Source organism: Tetrao urogallus, assembly GCF_951394365.1.
Source record: "Tetrao urogallus genome assembly, chromosome: Z".
Lineage (NCBI taxonomy): Eukaryota > Metazoa > Chordata > Aves > Galliformes > Phasianidae > Tetrao > Tetrao urogallus.
The window spans coordinates 73,165,784-73,193,373 of NC_136816.1; the positions used below are offsets into that span (position 1 = coordinate 73,165,784).

The following is a 27,590-nucleotide window of genomic DNA, read 5'->3' on the forward strand; positions in this document are numbered from 1 at the left end:
AAAAAGTTGAACAGCTTAAATGCATTAAATATACTCATGTGGCATTCTCTTAATACCATGTAGGCCTATGCAAAAGGCTGCTTTAAGCACACCTTTTGTTTTGGATATGGATTAGGGAAGAGGACAACTGGTTCTTCTCCCTGTAATCTTGGTTTCAGCATGCTGCAGGACAGGTGAGCAGTCTGGGTCCCAGAGCAGGACTGTTGGGCAGATGCAATGCCAGTAATTCATGGGCACTGAGGACTGAAGGTGTGTGAACAGTATTCTCAGAACAAGTTTTACAGGACCACGAGGGTAGGATTTTGGTCATTTCTTAGACAGTTGAAATGTCTACATGTGAGCTGGGTGCAAAAGAGGTTCCAAAACACACCTATCTGTCCACCTTCCTCTCCCAGCTTGGACTACCACTCTGTACCTGGCCTTTTTGCTTCTCGGCGCTTCTCTTTTTGCTGTTAACCTCAGACAACCCGGACATCTACAAAATCCCCCTCTGCAAAGTCACCTACCCAGAAGCAAACAGGATCTACTATCTGAGACTGAAGAGAATAGCATCAGAAAGCAGAAGAGAAGAGCAGAAGCAAAAGGAGCAGGAACCTTCTGGCGACTCAAGAATAAGCACAGGTGGCACTCCCTTGTGCACCCCCAAAAACAGTCGCAATCACTGATTTCAAATGCCCAGGAGTTAGCAGTTCCTGAGCAGTTGGTTGGATGCAGCAAATATCACCTTCAGCAGCAGCTTGTAAGCCAGGGATTCAGCACTGCCCTTTCTGGATGAAATACAATTTGCCCTTGAGGCAAGCTTTCCAAAAAGCACTCAGGTAACATAATAATGGCTGTCTTATCAATCCACATGTTGTTAACTTGAAAGCCACCTCTTATCAACAATAATTATAGGAATAGGCAGAAGAACATAAACACTGACAAGGAGCTGTATTTAATTTTAGATGTGTAATTTAACAAAATAAATATGCCGAGAGAGTGGTATCTAATAATAATAAATAATGTAAGAAGTACATTAAGTGCTGCACTTTAAATTAAGAACATATATATTTGAAAATAGAATAAACAGACTGATCTCTTCCTTTCCTGTGTCCCATCAGTGTCTTGCCTTCTTTCTGTATCTTAACAGTTACAGCACACACAGGTAAATATTTTTACAGAATGCATACTATTTTTTTGTGCCATCTCCTGATTCCCCATTAAGTGTCAAGACAATGAAAGTATGAATATACATGCTTTAATCATACTGCAGAAATGACTAGCTAGACATGATCAAAACATTTTTCTTTTCTTTGCATCATCTTCTGTCTTAGAAATAGAAGACCTGTCTCCTGCTGACTGCAGGATTGCAGGTCTGAATCGTGGCATGCATCCAGTGGAAAACATTTTACATAAAGAATGAGATAAACATTTACTGTTGGTAGCAATTACTGCAGTTCTTTCTCTCCCTTTCCCAGGGAAACGCTTCCTTTGAATTAAGCCACAAGCAATAAGCAAGTCAAATACTGCCCTTGTCTGCTGGGGGCTGGACTGGACTGGGGTCTTCTCCATGTTTTCAGCAGCTGTCCAAGAGAAATCTTGTGAAACACCATCGTCATCGTCATGGGAAATAGAGGGTGGATTTGCTGCTGTGTCACCCAGTGTGGTGGTTTCTAACAGGCATAAGATACAAGCGAAACACTGCTATTTTAAGCTTCCTCCAAGTCCTTTTAACAGGGAAGATCCAATTGCCCACAAGAGAGCTGTCTTTGGGAACCTTTCCAAAAGCCACTACAAAGCAAGCCTAGCAGAAAGGCTTCCACATTCTAAAGTCATTTCCTGTGATCAGTTCAAAAATTGTAGGCACAAAGGATCTTGAAGATTTAAGGTCAAAGTTCAAAGAAATATCAGTCACTGTTTAGATTAGATGCTGTCCTTTTTGCATCTTGGTGTGGGGTTGTTTTGCACGTTCATTTGAGTCTGTCTGAGCAAAGGGATGGAAGCAAGCTGTAGTGCTGTTTTTGAACTTTTCTTAAAAAAGATGTTCCTCAGTCCTACCCAAGAGAATTTCTGTCTTTATAAACACCAGATTTGCAGCACCAGAAGCTGAAGTCACTGTAAACAATCCTTAGGAGAACCATCCAGGATTGAATGGGAGACAATGGTGCAATTAGAAAATCTGAACATACTTAAAAAGGGAATTAAGTTTCTTCTTATTATTCTGTTTGGATTACAACAGATATGACATTCTACCTGGGAGGAAAGCCCCAGACATGCAGATAAGACCAAATTTTAGTAGACAAGATAATCCTGACATTGACTGTGCAGAGTTCCAGTGAATTTTTCAGTCTGTTCTACCCTTCAGACTTGAATACCTAGGTTACATCTCTATCCCATTTTAGACCTCGGGATAACCTCTGAGTCTGGCCATACAGAGGTCCTTCAGGAAAGCACTAAGGGAATGAGTGGGAATTCCTGCATACCATAAGTTTTCTTAGAGATTAATAAAAGAGCAAGAATCTGAACAGCCTATTCAGTACATTCAGTCATGGGACTTTTGTCTTGTTTAGATGTGTGGGACTGACCTTAGCTTGATATCTTGCCTACCTCTACAAGCAAAAGGAAGATCTGACCAATGTTCAACTGCAATAGGCAGAAAAGTAAATGCTTTACAGCAACCAAAGGCTCCCATGGAAATCCCAGGAACCTCCTGAAAAATATTCAGCTCAGACAAGAGGAAGGCATAGGTTACTTCTCTTCATCACACAGGTGAAGGGGAACCATTGATTTAGGAGAATGTTTGTTTGCAGAAACATTATCCAGGCATTGAACACAAGAAATAAAGCCTTCAAAATACCATAGAGGGCTGCTGCAGATGGTTCTACAATCTCAGACATGATTAAAGGACTTTTGTAGGCTGCCCATGCAGCTACTTATTCGTGTATGGTAACTGAGGGGAAAAAAAGTAATAGGGAACAAAGAAACCACCAGAAAAGTATCGGTAGACAGTGAAGAAAGCAGAGAACCACAGGAGAACAGGTTAGCAATCCATCCTTTATGCCACACAAAGAAAGAATGCCAGTGCCATTAAAACAGAAAAGTAAAAATAAAAACAGTCTTGTATGGACACAAGGTTCCAAATTCTGTAGTAAAACAAAGTCAGCTGCTCTCTTCATCTGCTCTACAGTTTAATTTACCTCGTAGACAACCTAGCTTCAGAGGAAGAGTTGAAATGAAGCAGCAGTTCGAAAAATTCTGTAATAGATTCAGCTGAAATAATGTTTCGGAAAACTCAACTGTGGTTAATTATGTCAAGCATATTATTTATTTTCTTTTTTAAAAAAAAAGAGTCGAGTCCAAGTACAATATGGCTACTGGAAAGAATTTGTCATGAAAGAGCCATTACAAACATTAACTTCTCAGCCACAAGCAAATCCATCCTGAAATCAATTAGCAAAGCTATTTCTAAGGTTGAAGACATCCATAAGGAATAGAGAATAAACAGGGTGGTTCTGTCCCCGGCTAACCAAAAGATTTGAGTAACTATAGCCAGTGCTAACAATTCTTGAAAACAGGCAAGATAAATATCAAATGTCTTCTAGATGGGAGCAGTAGACAATCAAATCACTGACTGAAGCTATCAGCAGCCACAACTCCAAATTTCAGTTGTTCCCAAAAGTGCCAGCGATCTAATATGAATTAAATGCGCCTATAAAAAAAGAATAGCCAAAAAACTAAACCTCTTCTATAGTTAGAGCAGTCATTCCAACCAGCTTACCTCTGCAGTAAATGAAATAAATACTCCTGTGCAAATAAATACTCAGCCTAGCACCAGTATATACAGAACAACTTCCTGAATGCCTGCCTTTGGCAACGAAAGAGTGCAAATGGGAACAGGCAATGCAACATGAATGAATTATAAGATGCCTCCCCCATGAGCAGAGAAACATCTATTTTGTTATAACTGGATAAGTACCACTACGTATTCCACATGACTCCAAGAAAAAATGCTTTCATTGTTTCTTCAAAGGTCATCTATTTGCCTCTAAACCCTCAGTTAAAAGAAGAAATATATCTTTATTCTTCGAGATGGCTCTTCCAGCTCTCCTCATATAGGCACAAGCACACGAGGTCCGTGCTTCAGATGTCCTCATCTGGGTGTTGATGACGGCAGAATGATCTAGGGAACCATGAAGGGGTGGAATTTGCTTTCCCAATGGACATTAGCTACAGCATAGGCCAGAGCCATACTGAGCATCTCATTGCCCACTAGGTCTCTTCACCTGGCAGCCCTTTTCCAAGGAGATTTATTAAACGTGGGACATGATGCAAGACCCAGGAGATCAGGCATCCAGTAGACCTGCAATCACAGGTGAAGCACACAAGCTGAATCCCTCTAGCCCTCCTCCAGCAAACTTAAGTTGCCAGATTGAAGCAAACCAAAGCCACCCATTTTTGGCCTTGTACTTATTTTCTTTTTTAACTTGAAGCAAGATTCAAGTTAAACGTGAGCACCTAAAACAGGGTGGCTGTGTTTTGTGGTTTTTTTATGCCATTTGTTGTTTGCAGGGGCTTAGATTGGAAATATTCCTTTCCTTTCTACTTTCATCAATAAGTTCAGCTGAAGCTAGGTCTCAGAGATTTGTTAGGATTGAATTTGTTAACTAGCCTCAGGAAGAATTTGACAAGTCAGGGGCACTGGTGGTTTGCGAAGACCTGACAGGAAGAAGAGATTTTTAGCCAAAGGCTATCAGAGACCTCTGTGAGACCCCTCTGTGGAAGGAAATTCTCTTGGAGCAGAGGTTTTGACAGCAGTCAATAGTGGAAACCGTGACGTGAGCGACCTGAAACCACTGAAGGCCTCTCTGGGACATGAGATGGAAACTCTACTAACAGAAATCATTACCTGTGGATACCTTTGAGATCAGTCGGGGCTTGGTCTGGGGCCACACACTTCTCTAGACACTTAGGCACAGAGCATGCTCAAATCCACCCAGCCAATGCATAAAGAAAAATGCATTTTATAAATGACTACCTCTCGCATCTTGTTGAATCTTAGCCCAAAGTTAAAACCAGGTATTTCAGACAAAGTCTGGCCGGCCATGGAGCAATATCCACTCACTGCACAGCACTAGTATCTCCATGTTAGCTGATAGATGGAGTGAGCGCTCACTGCTGGCACGGCAGGGCTTTATAACTCAAAAACAGTTCTGCAATATTTTAACAGTGTTTCATTGACCTGTGTTTGCTTTGGGCCTGCGGTGCACAGTGTGGCCATGGGTTTGAGTTCAGCCACAGAAATACTTAGGTCTGCAGATCTTGGATGATGAATCCAGTCTGTAGAGGCACCCGATGGTATTATCTGCAGGAGTGGCTGGATCTACCTTGCTCATCTAGGGAAAGAGAGTTACGGTTCCTGGTCTTCTACCTGTCTCATCAAGAGTCTGCTCAGGGTTTGTTGTCCGTGGGACATTCTCAGCCAGAAACAGCCATTGCTTTTTCCCCCAGATATTGTACAGACACGTTTCCATGAACCAGCAACACTCTGCTCTCTCTCTGAGATTCATACCCAATTGAACCCTTGTCAGAACATCACCACATACATGAAGGACATGAAGCAATTAGAGAGCATTTAGAGTGGGCTTACAAAGATGGCAAAGGATCTATGGGAGAGATGTGTGAGGTGTGGCTGAGGTCCTGTGGTCTGTTGGGCTCAAAGAAGAGGAGGCAGACAGGAGGTCTCATGGCAGTCTGCAGCTCCTTCAAGGACAACCATGACAGGTCAGAGTGAACACCAGGACGTATGATGAAATTCCAAAGGAGACAGGCAGAGAATAAGCAGCTTGGGAGATGTCCCACAGGCTGACATCTACTAGAATTTATTCTCATGCTGAGTTAAAGCTGAACATCCAGCAACCCCTCATGTACTAGTGGGGTCTGGTGTGGATTGAAGTAGCAGTACAGAGGGACGTCATTACAGAGGATGGTGACAGCTGCCCAGGAAGAGTACCTGAAGTTGTGAAGTTGGAAAACCTATGCTTGTTCTTTAAAATATCAATGGGGAGAAGTGCCTGGTAGGTTGTGCAGGAAGGGAAAGCCAGACAGAACAAGGTGGCTTAGTCTGCTCTCCCTGAGCAGGTTTTATTGCCACGCTGTCAGAGCTGCTCTGTAATAGAGCCCAAGGCACTTCCCCCCCAACTCCATTCAGTACTGCTGCAAGCTTAAAATAAATACTGTAATTCTTTCAGACACTGTCATAAAGCCCTTCAGCAATGCCAGCACCTCTTCTATCAACAGCCACAATTACAGACTGGTGTCTCAGTGCAAGCAGGAGTACCAAGTGATCAGACAGGGAGGGTAGGTGAACTAGCAGCCACCAGCAAATACTGAGAAAGGCTTTATGTTCCAAAGGGGCATTAAAGCAATACAGGATATCACCATGAGCTGAATAAAAACCAGAACTTTACTGCATGTCCAAGTATGATAAGCTCCTAAATTTTCCAGCTGCTGGGAAGTTGTTCTGTGCTTTGTCAATACCAGATATCCCCAGTCTGCAATGCTGTGTTGTATTCCCCAGCACAGGAGGCTGGTCTTTTTTGGTGAGCTTTGGGTTGTTGGTTTTTTGTTTTTTATTAACAGATCACATTTGCAAGGTAGCAGAAGTGCCACCACCCTTAGAGAGAGATCGGTTTGCCAAATCCTCTCCCCTCACTTCTCTTTAAACAGAAGTGCACGTTTTAATTTGGAAGTTGCAGAGTTCAAAAAGGGAACAAACTCTTGGTTGCAGATGATTTTTCAGTTCTCAGAGGGTCCTTTACAAACTCCTGCAGCTGTTGCAGCAGCAGGAATTCACACGTCCCAGTGGCAAGATGAGAAGACCAGGGACAGACCTGTGGAAAGCAAAGGTTTGTTTTACTACACTCTGCCTGGGAACAAGAACAGTTTGTGTTTGGGCATATCCAGATGCAGCTCAGAGCATTTAACAGCTGAAGCTGCCATGGATCTGCATTCTCACATCCTTCTCCAGGGACAACCCTTTGCACAAAATGTTGAGGTAGAGCTAAATCCGTGCTCCCAAAATACATAACTTCATTCAGAACAGAAGGAGTGAAGCACACAGACAGGTGAGAGCACTTCCAAAAACACTCAGATACTTCAACCATCAGAATGCCTAGACATAATGCACAGGCTGACTAGCACATCTCTGCAGCCACAGAACAAATTATGCACAAGGCCAAGACAGATGGAAAGATCCTTTCATTGCACAAATATCACTATGCACTTTCTCTCCCTCATTTTCCCTCATTTCAGGGCACCCTTGCCTGTGCTAAGTTTTGTTTTTCTGCTCTTATCTCATTTAACTCGGCACTGACAGCTCCTTCCTCTGCCATCCACAAACCTCTGCAAAACTACTCAGCCAGAAGTCAGGCAGATACTTCCTGGCTGCGGAGAAAAACAGAAAAGCAAAGATGATGACAAGCTATCAACCAGCTTTCTTACTGTAGCTGAGTGACTTTATTTCACTTGAGTAAATTAAGTCCTGTTCAGGGTATTTTCCATTTCCAGAAATTGAATTAGCCAGCAGCCATAACTTTTTTTTTTTTTTTTTTTCTATTATCTACTACAAAATATGAATCTTCACAGCAAATGAATATCTGTGTGCTTATGTGCATATATGAAAATGCTGCTGTGGATTTCTGCCTACAAAATCCCTCAAGCATTTACAGCCAGTGCAGCTACACCACTAAACATTACACTGATTATTAACTTTCTACTTCTTCCCACTGTCTGATGATCCAATTCCAGAAGCAACTGGTCCTCTCTGTTTAATTGATTAGACCTGCAACTCGTGCCATGCACAGTGGCTTCCACTTCTATTACAGCCTGCTTAGCAAGAAAATAGTAGCCACTGGGATTTATATATTAAAAGAGTTTCTTTCTGGAACCAAGTCAGTGTTCCACTCTTTGCTAAGGCCCAACAGCTGCCTGTCCTATAATGTACAGGCATGTGAGATTGGGTTATTTCCTTGAAAGCAGGGAGGGACTGAAATCCCCGTTATCAGGGACAAAGGAGAAAGGAAGACAAACTCAAAGTAAGCTGAGATCAGATGCAGGGGTGTTGAGTGAACTGCCTAGAACTGCAGAATTGGATGAAGCAGCAAAAAAACACTTTATCTTGCATCATAAAAATGAAGAAACTGTGGCCAGCTTTGACATTCTCATGAAGTTCAGGCTGTCTTGAGATAGATCTGGAAAATGAACCCCTTTGGATCTGGGCTATTTCTTGGAGCCAGAAACACAGGGCAGGGATTTGAAGGAGGGAAGATTTAGGTTGGATATCAGGGGGAAGTTGTTTACTATGAGAGTGGTGAAGTGTTAGAACAGCTGCCCAGAGAGGCTGTGGATGCTCCAGACCTGGAGATGTTCAAGGCCAGGTTGGATGGAGCCCTGGGAAGCCTGGTCAGGTTAAATGGTTTAATGCCCATTAAATGTGATGATTGATGGCCTTGTATGTGGCAGAGAGGTTGGAGCTTCATGATCCTTGAGGTCCCTTCCAGCCCAAGTCGTTCTACAATTCTATGAAGCTGAAATTAAGAATTGTTTGAGTTGCAGTTTCCACTCCTGAAGTCCCGAAACACAGTGATACGCTTAGCCTTGGCTTTCAAACTCTCTAGCATTTCAAGAGGTTTCAGTCTGGCTGATGCAGTCTACAAAGGAACAAGTGACACTGGAACCAAGAAGCCTCAAGATTCGGATGCACGGCATGAGGCAGAGAGCTTTGCTCACCACCAGCTCCTAGAACCTTGAGCAAAGAACAAACAGGATCACACCAAGTGCCAGCAGAACTGATTTTCCCTCCTCCAGGACAGATGTACACAACAGGGAAAGAGGAGAGGATATGAAGGTGTCTGAAGGTAAAAACAGCTGTACCAGAGATCATCGTCTTCCAGACAAACGCACAGGTTTCCAGGCCTGTGCCCAGAAGTGCCCACTGCTCATAAGAAAAGGGATGGTGCTGCCAGGAAAATGGAAAACAAATCCAAAAGGGGGGACTCAACCAGATAAATAAACTTAGTTCTTCTTTTACTTGTATTCCACCAGGCTTCCTGAGATACATCACTCAATTTTTTGGGTATCCTTCAAAGATATCTCCTGTAATCAATGCCACAGCCACCTCTGTGCTAGTAAATAGAATTGTGTTGGGGGGCAGCTCATCATTGCTACCTAGACAGCGAACCAAAAGCACAATTATTGTCAGGTGGGGCCTTGGGCTGCTCAAAGCTATTCTTCACTCCTGTTAGCAATATTTTAAATACACACCTTGGAAAATCCACAAATAAGTCACGGATTGCTTGCTAACCCAACACTCAGCACATTGGTCTGCAGGAAGAGTATGAACCTATGAGAGGGCCTCCAGAGCAAGTACATAGAATGCGTGTGCTATGAAACCTACTTAATATTTGGAGCATGCATCATCAGTAGTGTCCAGAGTCCCCAGAACCTGGGGAGCTAAGCCAGGGACAGGGAATTGATATTCACAGGGCTTCTGGAACTTGACAGAATATCTGCTGATTTTTATAGCTGTATACGCAGCAGTATCAGAGACATACCACAAGAGGGAGATGAACAACAGAGCTGGACGGCTCTCCTTGCCTGTATTCCTGATAGCAACTTGCTAGAGAAAGTACTGTGCAGCCATCGTGCTGAGGAATGTCAAATAACAGCTTTGTCCAGAGAATTTTTACAGGCCAAATTGAAGGGTCAGAAGATGCCTGCATTAGCATGGCTTTTGGTCCATTCTATGTAAACCCAAAACTATTTCGCTCAGCAAACAAATGCAAGATTATGACAGACTCCTTGCATGCTCTCTGCTGAAACAAAAATTTCCACTCTGTTTTTACTCATAAAAACAAGATGATAAAAGTAATTGGCCACGAATACTGATGGGAACAGGCTTGCTGGTGTTTCTCCAGATACCTGGCCTCCAGGATATCTCAGCCTTTACGATTTCTGCCTCCCCAGCCAGCATCCAAGCTGAGTATCACCTACCTATAGAAAAAAAAAGAGACTGGAGCAATCTGAGTTATTAGTTCAGTAAGTATTACAGCAGGAGGCTAGTCTAGGTGAGCTGCAGAGATGACTTATAACGTGTGTTATCCTACAGACTTAAATCACTGGAGCACTGTTTTGGGGGCTGTCTGCTGTAACATCTCCATAGAAAAGTTAATGAAGTGCTTAAGATAAGTGAGCAGAAAGGTGGGTTGAAAACTGCCTGAATGCTTGAACCCAAAGTGTTGTAATCAGAGGAACAAAATCAGATAGAGGCCAGTTAATAGTGTTGTTACCCAACAAAAATTCAAACATAGAATCAAAACAAAAATAGAATCATAGAATGGCATGGGTTGAAAAGGACCACAAAGATCATCTAGTTTCAACCCCCCTGCTATGTGCAGGGTTGCCAGACACCAGACCAGGCTGCCCAGAGCCACATCCAGCCTGGCCTTGGATACCTCCAGGGATGGGGCATCCACAACCTCCTTGGACAACCTGTTCCAGTGCCTCACCACCCTCTGCATGAAAAATTGGTTATTATCTTAATGATCTGGGATGTAGGGTAATTTGCAACGTCAGCAAACCCATGGAAGATACAGAACTCAGGGGAATGGCAAATACACCAAAGAGAGGGTCATAATGCCATGCAGATGAAACTCAGCAGGCTGGAGAAATGGGTCCACAGGGCACCCAGCTGGGAAGTACATGGGACTGAGGGAGATGAGACTGTTTCCCCTGGAGAAGAGAATGTTTGCCGGAATATTTATCGCTGTGTGCAAATATCTGATGAGAGAATAAAAAAAGGCAGTCAGACTCTTTTTAATGGTGTCCCATGACTGACCTGCACACCAGTGAGAGATAACCTGCAAATACCATCCACACTTCACAAACAGCCCAGCCTAGCAGAGTCAGGATATGTTCTGAGTTTTAGCAATCTGCAGAGCTGCATATGTGGATTTATGTCACTTCAGAGTACCTGTTGAGTCCAGGAGCTGCTGCAACTCCCTGTGAAGAACTGATCCATGCAGTGCAACTGGAGCCAAGGAACACAGCCAAAATCATCAGCATAATGGCAATCTGCTAAGTGATTTTCCCTCTTGAAGGCAACAGAGCCTTGAGAAAGGCACGGAAACAGAGCGTGTGAAGCTGGGTTAGGGCCATATGAGTGTTTCCTGGCAGAGCTGACACGTTCAAACAGTGTGCCCAGCTAGTTCAGCTCCTGCCTGATCATTCTGGCACTTCTCCAAATAGCTCAAGTACGAAGTCTGATTGGGATCCAGCCACCAAACTCTCTTCTGACAATGTCAACCACTGATCTCTGTCCAGGAGGACTTCTCAGAGCCTTCTCAAAGAATGGCCTCTTCCAGTCTTCCCTTGAAGCCCAAATCCCAAAAGATCAGAGCATGAAGACATACTTCATCAAGTATTTAGGTTGGCAGGTTGGCACCTAACTTGGCATAGGTTTAATTGCACACACATACAACATTTTCCAACATTCCCACTCTTCTGCACCAGTCCCACCCTTAGGCAATGCCTGGGCACAGAGCTGCAGGCAGGTCTTCCTGCAAGTGATTCCTGCACTCAGCCTGCTAGTAATGAGCCCAGTCCTTTTCAGAAGATAATGGTTGGAAACATATAGATTTCCTAACGCAGATGCTGCAGCAGTTAAGCCTTCCCCTTAGCTGGTTGTATCTACAATCCAGCGGCCCTGTCACAAGTCAGTGAATCTCATGTCTCCTATGCCTGCAGTTAACCAAGCAGGCTGTGTCAGAGACTTCATTCCTACACAGATATCAGCAGAATGTGATCTTGTTATTTATTACCCAGCTCATTGATTAAAAAAAGCTTTACTACAAGACATCCATCCCACACCTGCATCTCACATCGACTTCTTTAAAGCACCAGAACTGGACACAACAGCCTGAATCTTGCCTCTTGGAGGACATGAAAAACATGAAGTCTAAAATTCAAGCCCATCACACTTCATATGGGGATCTCCCGTGAGAGTTACCCATTGCATTTCTCTTCTTTTGAGTTGCATCTTACAAGACAGAGAGCAAAGGCAGCCCGAGGAGAAACAAATAGTGAAGGGGAAAAAATGTACTGAAGTGGAGCAGAGCATCTTCCTCAGCAGCACCTCCTTTCTTCATGCTACTTTTTCTGCTGGATACGAAGTCAGTGTCTGGCAGCATCTGACTGGTGCCTGTGAGATCAGAGAAGCACTTGCTCATGCAGCAGCATTAAACCAGCAGCCATCATCAGAAACCCTGCTCACTAGGGGAAAAAGAGAATCCGGTCTCCTGTTAAAAACATCTCCATCAAAAGAGATGCATCCTGGGAATTAACACAATGCAAACAACATCACTTCATTCACGGAACACACACTCTATTTCCCCTGAGCTGGGAGCAAAGTCATAAAGCTAGATGGGTTCTTATTCAACAACTCATTACTCTGGCAGTCAGATGAAGTTGCAGGGTTGCTTCTCTAAGCCATCACTCTTTTAGAGTCCTAAAGTGAATGTAGCTGTGGTTTAAATTAGCCTGACAGGTTCCTTAAGTTCACAAGATTTTTTGCTGCTGTTTCTCCTATTATTCACTCTTTCAAAACTCTCCTCTCCAGCTTCATCTCTGCCTTTCACAGATATTTCACAGTCTTATAAACTTCTCAAATATGCCACACTTGTGATAGTCCAGATTCCTCCAGCAGGCTAGGGAGGCAATGTTAAAAATGCAGAAGGGGGAAAAAAAAAAAAAAAAAAAAAAAAAAAGAGAGAGAAAAAAAATCCTCAACTGGTAAAAAAAAAAAAAAAAGAAAAATTAGACAGTGGAACCAAGTCTTCCATTCCAGTATGTTAACAGAATAGTGGCTCCAAATACTGCCCATAAATAGCTGAATCCAGCAGCCTGCATGTTATTCTGGTAGCTCTAAAACCTTCACAGCAGGAACATCAACACATCTGCAATCGAGTTTCCTCACCACCGTAAAAGCAACATTTTGGGAAGGAGGGGCGGATAGAAGGATGCTGAGAGGTCCTGGGTAACAGAGATCAACATTGGAGAGGTCCGGTGTAGGTATGCTTAGAGTCTGCTTGGAAGTTTGGAGTCCCTCTTAATTTTGGAGGAGAAAGGACAGAGTTAAAGGAGACTTAGTTCAAAAACAACAAAAAAAGCAGCAGGGAAGACGACATTTGGAGAGGCTTTTGGCAAGAGACCAAGGACAGAACAAGAGGAAAGGTGGGGAATTCAAGAGGCAACCTTCTTGACATTTGTTTGGAGCTCACAAAGTGGGAGGAGAGACCAACTAATTAGTAATATCAGAACAGGAGCCATGCTAGCCTATATAAACTGGTGGGGCATTTTCTTTTCTCCACTCTTAGCCCTGCTTTCCTTAGTAGCCAGCAAAGAGACAGCTGTCCCCGAGGTCATCCAAAAGGTAAGAGCACGTTGTTCCTTCCTTTTAATGCACAGCCAAAAAGATGCACCCTGTTAATGGTTTAGTGACCAACTTACCCAGGTCTTCCTCCCCAAAACATGAAACAAAAAGCTTTTAAAAGTCCTCAATGAGAGCAGCAGAGGCTCAACAGAGACATGGAGATTAGGGAATGTCACAGGAATTTCAATTATTGACAATTTTCTAGCAGGCTGAGGATTTATTAGGACTTCTTAGCACAGTTGGTTGAACATTGAGGGAAAAAAAAAAAAAAAAAAAAAAGCTGGGACTCTTTAACACCTCCTTTCACTGCCTTTCTCTTCTACAAAATGAAAAATGCCCAGATAGTAATAGTACGTGGTTAATGTGATAGCATCTCTGGATTTCTCTGTCCCAGAGACAGATCTCTGAAAATTGAATTGGAAATGGGCTTAATGAGCATTTGAATCTGAGGGATGAGCTTCCTTTTGAACAAATGCTTTGCAATCTATGGTCTGTGGGAAAACCTGAGCTAATTTTTTTTTTCAGTCAGGGTCAAGTTGCATTATAATCTCTCTGTTATGGGGTGTATGCTCATGCATGCGTGTGTTCGCATATATGTAACACAGCACTTAGCAGCTTTACTAAAACCCTGTTAACATTACAGAGTTCATGTAAGAATCTGGATTGCTGAGGATCTGGCCCTTTCCTCCTATTGTGCTTGGATGCAGGAATTCCTCTAAAAACTTGCTGCACATACTGAGCTGGCTGCCTGCACACTTCACAGCAACAATGTGGAGAATGCAAGATACAATGGCTGTAATTGTGTGGCAGCAATTCCTTGGGCAAACAAATACCAGCAGTACTTTCTATCCCTTTGATTTTGTAGCGAAATTCTATCAGGGAAAGGGAAAAAATGAGAAAGAAGAGGAAGTCCTAGGTAACTTTGCTGCATTTTCAGAGGTAAAACACAACACCGAGCATCACAGACACCAAGATGGGAATAACTATCACCTATGAGTACTGAACAATTAGCCATATAAAAGCCCTTTTCTTTTCCCAGCTGCAAGCACAGCACTGCTATTACTATGTATGTACATAATGACTGTATGCCAGGGCTTGCCTTAATTTTAGCAAGCGAATGAATACCTTCTTGCAGGCCAGATGTTGTAGGAGAGCAAGCAGCATGGAGTCTGCTCTGCTGCAGCTTTAATGAGGCATTGCTGAGATGCCATAGGTACGGCATGGCGTGGTCAAAATGTACATAAGTGGAAGAGAAATTGATTTAGGGAGACATGAGATTGTGTAACATCAGGGTTTTGCTGCAGGACATTTATTAACTCTGAAAAGATGACTAAGAAACCCGATATGTTGGCTTCCTGCCTCTGTGATGATTTCACTTTCGCGCAAGAGAAACATCTTACTTTTCTGCTCTTAGGAGCTTCTTTAACAGCTGATACAGAAGTATTTGGATACTTCTAGCAGCAGAACTCTCACTCTCGCTTGCATGTACATCCTCAGTGAGGACATCAGTGAGATCTGTACCTGGCAGCACAAAGACCTCCAGGCAAGGGGAGGCAGAAAAAGTCTGTAATCATTGCAGGAGAGCAGCAGTGCCCCAAAGCCAGCTTTCTGGCACAGTACACTATGGGGAAAAAAAGCTTTTGATTGTTACTCTGTGCTGACAGCAGACCACAAATCAGTACTTGCTGTTGCACACCAGCACTGCGTTTTACATACCACAGACAAATGGATTTAAGGAATTAAAAAAAGCAATTACAAAAATAAAAAAAAAAATAAAAAAATAAAAAAAATCAAGTACTCTGTACCTATAGAATAGCACTTTCAGAATTATTACCATTTTCCTTCTTTGTGCCCTAGGAAAAAGAGTGCTTTGACTGAAAGTGACACATTAACTCCACTTGAATGGCTGTTCAGAAGGCCTGCAGTAGAGCAGCCTTCTCACAATCCCCATCAGCAGGGACACTTTTCACCTAAATTAAAATTCAGACATCTCTATCCTGAAATTCTCTGAACATCTCTATTACTCTGGGATGAGGTGCCATTTGTCCTCTATCCTTTCTTAAAGAGCTGCCATTACCTATTCTGTATGGCAGGGTAATGTGCTCACAGACCTTTAGGATGAGTGTGCAGAGCAGCCACCACGTCTCTTAATTTCACAGGCTGTTTGAAGAGACCCACAGGTTCTCTTCTACCTCCGCTGCTGCCATTTTCCAAGTGGTTCACTGGTACTTCATACTTTTTCAGGATGACTGAGTAGCTATGTCCTCCATACTGTGGGTTTCTGGACAGAAAAGAGTTTCCAAGGGACAGAAATACCTATCACCACAGTCAGTGGCAGCTGAACCACTACACAGGAGGAAACCACCATGCAGCTTCTTGGGTGTGGTTCAGGGTGCCAGCAACAGAACTGGGTATGGACCTCCACTGTGTCACAAAAACCCAAAGTGTGTGTCTGGTTTAACCACCAGGCTGCTCTGCAAGTGCTGGGGTGTTTCATAATTACACCCTTCCACTGTAGCATGTGTTGTGTAATAGAAAAGTTGGACTGATGTCCATGTGATGTCCCTCCAGCAGCCCACCTTGGGAGACACATCACTTGACAGGCAGGGAAAAAATGACATGAATTTGACCAGGTGATGCCCATGATCAGCTCCAAAACATTCTCATTTAAAATATTCTGGAAGAACAGATATGCAAGGCTTTGACACAGCCTTCATCAGAGATGAAATTCAGACCAGAATAATGGAAGTGGCTCATCTGGCCTTTTTGCCATGCTAGTTCACTGAGATGACTTCGTTTCAGTCCGTTAAAATCCAGAGCAAATGAATTTATAGAATTGCTCAGGTTAGAAAAGACCTTAAAAATCATCAAGTCCAACCACAATCCAACTATACTACCCTAACTCTAACAATCCTCTGCTAAATCATGTCCCTGAGCACCATACCTAAACAGTTTTTAAACACATCCAGGGATGGTGACTGAACCACTTCCCTGGGGAGCCTATTCCACTGTTTAACAACCCTTTCTGTAAAGAAGTTTTTCCTGATATCCAACCTAAACTTACCCTGGTGCAACGCAGGTATTGGGTAATTCTCCAAGATTAGGCTTGCACTGTGCGGTGCTGCCTTCCAAAGTTTGTGCAAGCTGCACAGCACGCATCACAACCAAACTTATAGTTTGAGTTGGAAGAGGTCCATAAGGGCCATCTAATCTAACTTCCTGCTGCAGAGTACCCACAGTTCCATCAGGTGCTCAGCCTGACCTTGAACGTCTCCAGCATCTACCACACCTCTGGACAATCTGTGCCTCTGCCTCTCCACCCTTACTGTAAATCTTCTTATATCCAATCTAAAATAAAAGGGCTTGGCTTATGCAGTTATTACACACTGCAGGGTAAAAATGAGAAAGAAATGAAGCTCCATTTAGACACTCACTACAGAATCCCACTGTTCAAGTGGACCAGAAAGTGGCTCCAGCACTTTTCACTCCACATGGGAGAGCATCTCCATATCTCTGCACAGTAAAAGTATCTTCTCAGTAAAAGTATCTACTCAGGATGCAGGGAAACATGGACACAGAGCATCTCTTTGAAAGTACAATAGCAACAGCGTGTGGTTTTACGAGTTAGTGTCAGAGAGAGCCTAAGTTACCTAGGGAGAAAGACTCTTTAAATTGAAAATGTAAATGCACTTTCACCAAATGAAGAGCATTTATCTTGGCTGGAAATTTTGATTTAAGTGAAAGTGCATCCAATTCACTTATTCCATTATTTCAGAATAAAATATGGTAAAAGCGAAGGTTAATGAATCAAAGTAATGAATTATAACTGAGCCAGGAAAAAGCCCTCCAGCACTGAGACATTGTCCCTAACAATGCTCTCATCTTTTCATTTTTCCCTCTTCAAGCTAAGCTCCTTGCCCTTGTGTCCTACCCACAGGCAGATTCCACATTCTTCTACATACTTGTCCTGCCTTCAGCTAGTTTCATGTTGGTCTTATCCTTGAATTAGTTGGGAATTTCCCAAAGACATAAAATGTTCATTGTTATGTATAATATCTGCAGTAACAGGGAACTGGCCAGGATGTACATCTTCCACCCATCTGCAAGCATAATGCCCAGGAAGGAGGCTGCTTTAATTGTTTTTCACCCCTATTTCTGAAATACAGATTCTTTTCTTCAGCTGCCAAGAAGGCTTTTACTAAAGATGCAAGTGAGTTGAGCAAGTTGAGCACTAACTGCGATACTTACGTGCATCTATCACCTTACTTAAACTACTAACTCACAGCCAAAGTTCTTTACTTCTTGCACTAACTGGGGAGAACCAAGGCATCTCTGTTTCTATATTTATTCAACATTCTATCTCATCTCATCATCCAGAGAGTGGTGAGGCACTGAAACAGGTTGCCAAAGGAGGCTGTGGATGCCCCATCCCTGCCTGGAGGCATTCAAGGCCAGGCTGGATGTGGCTCTGGGCAGCCTGGTCTGCTGGTTGATGACCCTGCACATAGCAGGGGGGTTGGAACTGGGTGAGCATTGTGGTCCTTTTCAACCCAGGTCATTCCGTGGTCCTATGGTCCTATGGTTCTATGGTCCTATGGTTCTATGATTCTATGATCTTTGTCTTCTTTGTCTAAACAACGACCAACAATCAGTTCTTTTCCTCCTCAAAAAACTGAGCACACTCCAGGGCAAGGTTTGGATGCTTTTAACTTGCTGAGTTCATGTTGAGAACTGGCCCTTAAAACAAGTAACAAATCAGCTATGAGGCATTTTTTATAAGCAGTTTTTACAGTTAGGTGCAATCCTCTGAGCCATGTGACTGAATGAAGTTGTCTAGAGCTGTGTGAGGTGTATGGAATAATTGAAGCAGTTTCTTAAGTGTGATAGAAACTCTTAACAAGTTGGGTTTTGAGGTGAACTTCAACTTGTGTGAAGCCAGTGTCTGTCAATGCCACCTTGCTCTGCTTAAAGTCACCTTTTAAATTAGAACTGCTTGATTTCTGAAGAAAAAAAAAAGTAATACAGTTGATCAGGGCGTTAAGATCAGGTGAAATAACACTGACATAATGGCAGTGGTTCCTTTGAGTGTTCAAATCCATGGCTGTATGAATGTCTGGAAAGTCCCAAGTGAGCATGAAGAGAGAAACCATGCGCAAGGAAACCTGGGAATCAGGTGTTCAGACGAAGGGTTTTCCTCTTTCAGCTCCAGAAAAAAAAACATTTCTTTAGCAGGACAGTGGTGAGGTGCTGGAACAGCTGTCCAGAGAGGTTGTGGATGCCCTGACCCAGGAGGTGTTCAAGGCCAGATTGGATGAGGCTCTGGGCAGCCTGGTCTGGTATTAAATAGGGAGGCTGTTGGCCCTGAATGCAGCAGGGAGGTTGGAACTTGGTGATCCTTGAGGTTCCTTCCAGCCCAAGCCATTCTATGATTCTATGATGATTCTATGATTCTATTTGAGAAATATCATGTAGAAAAAAGGACAAGCAGACACCAGTAAGAGTCATTGCAATGAATTGCATGTTATTTGTTTTTCCTTGGATTCTACCAAAGGCTCAGATCCTCACCATGGAAAACAGCGTTGATGTCAAGATAGAAACCAGGGGGGAAAGAAAGCCAAGAAAGCAAAGTCAGTTAAGTAAAGGCGGAAAGAGAGTCTGCAGAGCTGTTGGGTACATCACAGGAGACATGAAGGAATTTGGTGCCTGGCTGAAAGGTAAAGCTATTATTTCACCATAACTAATTGGGGGAGTCCAAAGAAGAATTATATTAAAAGAGTAATAACTAACTTCTCAGTAACAGGATTCAAGCTGGAGCAGAACAGAAATGATATCTGCCCTGAATTATTTCTGTGCTATGGGAAAAATGCAGCTTTGTGCAGAGAGCCACATCTGCTGCTTAAATCTTGAGGATGGCTGAGGTGACATTTACCTCCTGACATGCCACGGACAAAATGAATGTAGTCCCAAAGAACACAGGCTAGGATGGTTATTCTGTGCCCTGCCATTCTTCAGAATATTCCCTCCCCTACCAGCTGATCCATTTCTATCAAGCCTAACGCCACTGTGAAGCCAAATTACACATAGGTAAGTGTCTTTGGTCCCCATAATAAATCAGCAATTGGCTACACGTACAATTTGCCATCTGAGGCACAGGCCTTATAAATTAGCCAGTGTATATGAAACTGGTCCAGGATACTCTTCAGCACGGGACTCTGGCAACCACTCTGCTCGTCTCAGCTTTCCAGATGCAAGACTTCAATACAGACCATAATCATTCTCAGTCAGGTTTTAGAGTCTTTTTGATTCATTGCTTCGGTCATGCTGCCAAAGTCACTCTGCCAAAACTGTTTATGAGTTTAAAAATAAATAACCTATCCCAAATCAGTCTCATCCGTGTGCTTTTAGTTATTCGTATTACTTAATTTGATCTCTTCCAGATAAGCCCATCGTGATCCAGTTTGTTGACTGGGTGCTGCGTGGGATCTCCCAGGTGATGTTTGTCAATAATCCCTTCAGTGGTCTGATCGTAGTCGCTGGTTTCCTGGTGCAGAACCCATGGTGGACACTCACAGGCTGCTTAGGAACAGTTGTCTCAACCTTAACAGCACTTATTCTGGGTCAAGACAGGTAAGACTACCACATAGTGTCAAACTGTATTAGACTTTCGCATACGTGTGAAATAAGAATCATGGATGAAAGGAGCAATTATCCTTAGTTGAAACTGTTAGGGCTAGACTGATCTTCTCAACAACACCAGCTACAACTGGTCTGCGAGGACACTGAATAAGAACGATGGAAAGAGTAGGGGGTGCTTAAAGGATTCAAGTGTGTGCTCAGGTGTGTGAAGCTGAAGGTCAGTACACAAGCCTTGGCAGGTCAGCATCAGAGAGTCTTGATTATATGGGATAGGAAGGGATGATGCAGGTGAAGCACCTGCAGGGAAAAGATTTCAAGACAGTTGTTTGTTGTGCTTTTTTTTCTCTTCAGATCGGCCATAGCAGCAGGCTTGTATGGCTATAATGGGGTCTTGGTGGGATTGCTCATAGCAGTCTTCTCTGCTAAGGGAGATTACCATTGGTGGCTTCTACTGCCGGTGGCACTGGTGTCAGTGACATGGTAAGTGAGACATCTCTGCTTCTTACTCCAGCCCCAGGGTTTCCTAACTGAAGGAATGGTTGAGCCATTGTGTCTTTATGTGCTATGCACTCTACAATGGAAAAGAAACATGACTGGCACGTATGTGCTTCTAAATCTTGGGTTACAATTTATACTTTTAAACAGGTGTAGTACTCCCATAATCATAAATAAATCAAACGAGTAAAAGGAAAATTGATGGCAGGTCCTATGTAATTCACATAGTCCTAAACGTTAGCCATGTGATGCATCAGTTCATTCTTGTCTCAGGTGAAATTAGATGACCGCTGTGGTCCCTTTCAACCCAGGCCATTCTATGATTCCATGATTCTGTGATTCCCTGCCATCATCAACCACAAGCATTTCATCTTTTTAAGTTGCTGTGTAAAAGTGCCGTGAAAATTTACCTCACCAAGCACAAAGGCTGCTCAGTGGTCACAAGATACGATGTTTGATGCTTATGGAAACAAAGAGCTAATAATACTTTACTGATATATATGGCACCATAGTCTGCCAGGTGTTTGGATAATGAAAATATTGAAAGCTGGCCTTTGGTCCCCAGATATCTAGTTGGAGATTTTTAGATCCCATATATTATCCATCTGCCAGAAGTTTATGTAGTGTTATACTCACCTTAATAAGTATGCCTTTGATATCTGCCTTCTGATGGACCCAATCCCTAAGGTTGAACAAAGGCACACAGCCTTCTTTCCAGGTCAGTTAGACCTGGCATTAGTACCCTCTACAGAATCCATATCAGGTATTTCAGAAAATAAAAATTAAATAAAAAACTAAGCACAGCTATTGATCTGGGGAATAACTCCACACCAGTGGAGGACCAGAGGACCCTAGTCCCCTCAGGTTCACCAAATTCACCATGTACCATATTGCATAGCACAGCAGGAATCTATACATTGCTAAGTGACCTGTGGAAGGCAGGGAATTTGCTGATCTCCTAGTGAGACCATTTTGTTCTTCTTTCAGCCCTGTTTTCACCAGCGCTTTAGGTTCAGTCTTCTCTAAGTGGGATCTGCCTGTTCTCACCTTGCCTTTCAACTTGGCCTTGACCCTCTATCTGGCTGCATCAGGACCCCATAACCTCTTCTTCCCTACAACCGTCATTCAGCCTGCAACAACAACACCAAACATCACCTGGACAGACGCTGACATGTCAATGGTAGAATGCCCTAAACAGCTTTCTCCATTAAAAGCATTATGGAACCGTCTTATCCCCCTTTACATCACCATAATAAGGCCTGGCAATACATTTACACTGCACTTACAAAATAGGTCTTATCCAATACATAAGGCTTTACTCCAGGAACTGAGATTTCTGATATCCTGAAAACAAGAAGAGAATTTTTGGGGATATAGTATCATTTCTTTGCAGTTGAATCTAAATATTTATAGTACAGTCTTCAAAGGCTGTCTGCAACATATTTATCCATTACTGTGCAGGTACTGATGACCACCTCATAGCAAAGGTTATGCTAAGGGTCAGTTAACTCATAAGTCATTTTTAGCTTTCCACTCAGAGTACTTGTAAAAATGCATCAGAAAGCAGTCTTTCTGAGAAGGCATGATAAAGCAGATATTACTAAGACAGAAATGTTACAAACTTTTTTAGTTAATAATCAAGTGGGACCTTTCCAAAGAAGCATTTTATTCTGCTGCATAGCACAGTAAACAGCAGACAGAAGAGTTAGCACTTTCCCCTAAGGCTCAGTGGTCTATTTTAAGGGGTTCCCAGGGAGTGATTAAGGAAGTTAATTGGCACTAAATAGCAAACCACACAGGTTGCATTTCCAAAAGAACCTTTACCGTGACACATAATTTTATGGGTACTATAAATGAACCATTCCACGCTGATGGAACAGAGCAGTTTGAAGGAAATTTTCTCTAAACCATCTCTATACCTGCAGCCAATCTGGGTTCTTCTCTCCTGTCCAAAGCAGGGGAACATCCACTCCTTTGGGAATGGTCCATCATTTTCTTCCCATCCAAGCCACCATTTTCATAAAACCTCCTGAAACAAACAGAATTTCTACCACTCAGCCAAACTAGGTTGAAAGCGACCACCTAAACTAGGTTTGGCTTGATTTTGTTGGCTTTCTGGTGGTTTTTTTTTTTTGTTTTTTGTTGTTTTTTTTTGGGGGGGGAAAACAAAGCAACAAAGAGGATTAAGAAAAAAAAAGATGTCTTTTTTTTTCTCTTTCATTCACTCAGCTGCTGCAATCTATTCCAATTGGGGTGGGCCAGGTTTATGGCTGTGATAATCCCTGGACTGGGGGAATTTTCCTGCTTGCTCTATTTATCTCATCTCCACTCATCTGCCTGCATGCAGCAATCGGATCAGCAGTGGGGATGTTGGCAGGTAAGGACTTTATTTGATCCACAGGTATATACAGAGAATAAAAGAGGAAGAAGAGTGGCTGGACCATTTATAGTCGCAAATGTGTTTTCCACTGGAGAAATATTGCTCGAAAAAAAAACGAGCTCTTCTGTTTTAAGAATTCTTTTGATTGACTTCCACATTCTCTTACCCCATTTTACGATGGTGGAAATCTTCGGAAGCAAGTAATGCACTTTTGGCTGAAATGGCTTTCTATCCTGAAATACTTCATTTCTGGATATATCCTGATGTTTTTAGGAGCAGCTTAATAAAAGTCATTGCCACGAGTCTGACTGTGCAGGCCTTAGGGACTCGTTCACAGTTTAAATGTGCACTCGCTGACTAATATATCTGCTGCTGCAACTGTAAGGCCAAATTCAGTTCAGCAGTACCAGGGTAAATCCACAGCAACTACATTAGTCTGAAGTGTCTTTAGTCTTGGACTGTCACAACATGGCAACAAACCAGAATTCAGCATAGACATGCAGGCTTGAGCTCCCAAAAACAGAGTTTGGGCTATTTCTCAGCTGTTTGGCTAAGAAATGATATATTTTTGACTTTTTTTTTTTTGCAGCACTGAGCTTAGCAACACCTTTTAGCACGATCTACTCTGGTTTATGGAGCTACAACAGCTCCCTCTCATGCATTGCCATTGGGGGCATGTTCTACGCATTCACCTGGCAGACACATTTGCTGGCAATTGCCTGTGGTATGTACCCTATGGATTTTCATTACTAACATGACTTCCTTTTGAAACAAGACAAGATGCACTGATACTAGAGGTGGACTAGTATCCACCTCTATGGATAGAGGTGGATAGCCTCTCATAGCCACTTTTGGACAGACATGGGCTAGACAGACAGACGGTGGAGGTGGATGTTAGAGCTGTTGCTCTAATGCACTCTGACAAGATAAAAACAGTGTGTTGACTTGCAGCTAAGAGCTGTGTTCAAAACAAAAGAAGCAATCAGTAGATTAACTAACATCTTTGAAATCAGATGCTTCATTTTGAGACTAATTATGTACACTAAGAAAACTGGAGCTCAAGATCAGTCTGCATCTGGAATTAGGCAGCATAATTTTCCCAGTCTACTGAAATGGATACCAGAGGCATGAGCTAAGCAACACAGAATGATTGAAGAATTATTTATAAGGCAATTCAGTATGAAATTTCAATATCACAGTGAGCTGGGAGTTAAACTATTGCTCATTCAGTGTGCATATAAAAAAGATTTAGCTTTGTATCTCATTGACCCACCTTCTAGCCCTAGAGGCAGGAGAAATGGAAGGGTTATTTTCCCATTTAACTCCATCCATCAACCTATTTCCATGTCAGTGCATGTTTCAGAAGATTCTATTTCCATATTCACACTTTTTATCACTCCAAGTCTTCTTTGTTTTGCCCTTTCCACAGGAGGTTGGAGGGCATGCTGCAAAGGAAAGATTTTTAAGAGAGGGCTTCCCAGCCATTTTCATAAGCACTGGTTGAGCTACCCAAGGCAGCGTGAGAGATGTTTCTTCCTGCTGGTCTCCTCCATGCTATGAGCAACCAAACTCACCTGAAATTATCTTTTTTTTTCACAGCACTCTTCAGTGCCTATCTGGGAGCGACAATGACGAATATGTTGTCTGTGGTAAGTAGTTTATTAGCTAGGTTTCGTTTCCAAAAACAGGTTTAAACACATACTATATTTTCCTGACTTCTGAGGTGAAACATGAAGATCCAAAAAGCAATTCAGCCGAAGGCAGAACAGATCTGAATGAGGAATCATGGGCTATCCAGGGGATGGTGTTCCCACTTAAATTTACCATTTTTCTTCCTAGAAGCTTGTATGATCTTCCACAGGCCATACTTTCTGCCTGAAGTAGTTGAGAAAAGGTTTGTCCACGTGTGTAAAAAAGACCTTAAATTCAGTTTAGTTCCTTTGACCAAGTACAAAAAGTCAGCCAGTAGAACAGCACAAAGTTAAGGTAAATGAACGTTTCTGTGTGCACTCCTATCTTCACAGAATCACAGAATGGCCAGGGTTGGAAGGGACCTCAAGGATCATGAAGTTCCAATCCCCCCTGCCACAGGCAGGGCCACCAACCTCCACCAATTTAATACCAATCTCCTCCATTTAATAGCAGCCCAGGCTGCCCAGGGCCCCATCCAACCTGGCCTTCAACACCTCCAGGGATGGACGGGGCATCCACAGCCTCTCTGGGCAGCTGTTCCAGCACCTCACCACTCTCATAGCAAAGAACTTCCCCTTGACATCCAACCAGAATCTTCCCTCCCTCAACTTCAAACCATTTCCCCTTGTCCTGCAGTTATCTATCCTTTCAAAGAGTTGATTCCCCTCCTGTTTGCAGGCTCCCTTTAGGCACTAAAAGGCTGCCATGAGGTCACCCCACAGCCTTCTTTTCTCCATGCTGAACAAGCCCAGCTCCCTCAGCCTGTCCTCGTAGTGGAGGTGCTCCAGTCCCCTGATCATCTCTGTGGCTCCTCTGGACCCTCTCCAACAGCTCCCTGTCTTTCTTGTGCTGGGGGCTCCAGACCTGGACACAGCACTGCAGATGGGGCCTCACAGGAGCAGAGCAGAGGGGGACAATCACCTCCCTGTCCCTGCTGGCCACCCCTCTGCTGATGGAGCCCAGGATGCCATTTGGTTTCCGAGCTGCAATAGCACACTGCTGGCTCATGTTCAGCTTTTCATCTATCAGGACCCCCAGGTCCTTCTCTGCAGGGCTGCTCTCAAGGACCGCTCCTTCCAGTCTGCATGGATGCCTGGGATTCCTCCGGCCCAAGTGCAAAACCTTGCACTGTGCTGTGTAGAACCTCATCAGGTTCACATGGGCCCACCTTTCCAGCCTGTTGAGGTGCCTTGAATGGCATCCCTTCCTTCCACCGTGTCAACCGCACCACTCAGTCTGGTGTTGTCAGCAAACTTGCTGAGGGTGCACTCGATTCCGTCATCGATGTCACTGATAAAGATGTCAAAGAGCACCAGTCCCAAGACAGAGCCCTGGGGGACGCCGCTTGTTACCGGCCTCCATCTGGACACAGGGCCATTGATGACCACCCTCTGTCTGTGGCCTTTCAACCAGTTTCTTATCTGTCGAGTGATCCACCCATCAGATCCACACTTCCCCAATTTGGAGATAAGGATGTGGTGGGGGACCATGTCAAAGACCTTGCTCAAGTCCAGGTAAATGACATCAGTCACCTTTCCCTTGTCCATGCTGTCACTCTAAAGTAGAAGGCGACCAGATTGGAAGGGCATGATCTTGCCCTAATGAAGCCAATGTCTTAGGTCCTATCTTAGGTCCATCCATAGCCTCTGCAGGTGCACAGAGAAATCATCCTTCTCACCAAAGCTAATAGATGCTAAAGGCCAGTGAACAACATCAAAATCTCATACAGAAAGTCTACATTGCCACAGAGATCTTCCGTACAAAGCCAAGCCAAGATTTCCTTGAAAAAACTTATTCCAACTTATTCCTGTGACAGAGAGGCCAAATGAAAGACAAACAGACAGTAAAATATGTGTTTTGTGTTTTTCTGTGCAGTTCGGGGTGCCACCAGGAACCTGGTCTTTCTGTTTATCCGCGCTGACCTTTCTGTTAATGACCACAAATCACTCAGCCATCTACAAGCTTCCACTCTCCAAAGTCACCTATCCAGAAGCCAATCGAGCATATTATCTGAAGATGAAGAAACATCAGATGTCTTGCTGTGACGTATAAAGACGGAATAAGAGACATCCCTCACAGATTGTAAGGCAGGAGCACAAGGTTCCCTCCTAAAAAGAATAAATAAATAAATAAATAAATAAATAAATATTTATGTGCTCTAAAGTAAAAAAAGACCAAAAGCCCCAAAAGCCCCATCATCTTTGAACAGGGAGACTTTTTCCATCACAATTTTTTGTTCTGTCCTGATTAGATAGAAAATTGCTGTGCTGGAAGGATTTTCATAAGACCAACCTGTCACAGTTTAGAAGCACATATGCCTGGAAAGACACTTGAGTTTCAAAAAGTGGGGAAATGACTCAGAGGTGGCAAAGAAAATTCTATTTGTGAAATCTGAGTCACTGTAATCAGATGTAAAGTAACAAAGAGCAGAGCATATCTCAGCTCGTTATTAGGAGTACTATTTAAAGGCTTAAAGACCAGCTTACTACAGCAATAGGATTCACCTTAGAGAGCTTCATAGTGGCAGAGAACTGGAACAAAGAGTACCATTTGCTAAGTAGGAAATAGGAAATTAAGAAATCTTCCTGGAGCATTTTCAAGCCCAGTGGAGAAAGCTGTGAATTAATAACCATCACACATGATGGACACAGATGAATTGCAAGCAGCTTTGCTAATACTTGCAAGTCTTGTGATGAAAGTCAAAATAAGGAGAAAGAAGGAATTGCCTATAAGCCCCAGATTTGAGGTGTTCTAGTTTGTACTAGATTACAACAGTTCGTGAAAAAAATTGTTTCAATTCTATCCTGTTGCACAGAAAATTCAAGGCCAAGAATGTAGATGCCAGTAAAAAGAACGTTTTTCTATAACAATAAGTGCAATGATTTTATGTTTATATCAGCATTTCACTTAATACTCAAACTT

The 27,590-nt window shown here is 43.0% G+C and overlaps 1 protein-coding gene across 1 annotated transcript in view; it reads left to right on the forward strand.

Moving 5' to 3' along the window:
* The window catches only part of SLC14A2 (solute carrier family 14 member 2), a gene marked incomplete at both ends in the record, with an annotated part of 40,121 nt that extends 13,401 nt beyond the window's left edge, over nt 1-26,720 (forward strand). The window contains 8 exons of the mRNA XM_079548334.1: nt 396-621; nt 19,903-20,092; nt 20,453-20,581; nt 21,584-21,776; nt 22,826-22,973; nt 23,566-23,700; nt 24,576-24,625; nt 26,544-26,720. Of these exons, the coding sequence (XP_079404460.1) occupies nt 396-621; nt 19,903-20,092; nt 20,453-20,581; nt 21,584-21,776; nt 22,826-22,973; nt 23,566-23,700; nt 24,576-24,625; nt 26,544-26,720 (1,248 nt within the window). The remainder of the gene's footprint in view (nt 1-395; nt 622-19,902; nt 20,093-20,452; nt 20,582-21,583; nt 21,777-22,825; nt 22,974-23,565; nt 23,701-24,575; nt 24,626-26,543) is intronic.
* Nucleotides 26,721-27,590: the final 870 nt, after the last annotated feature.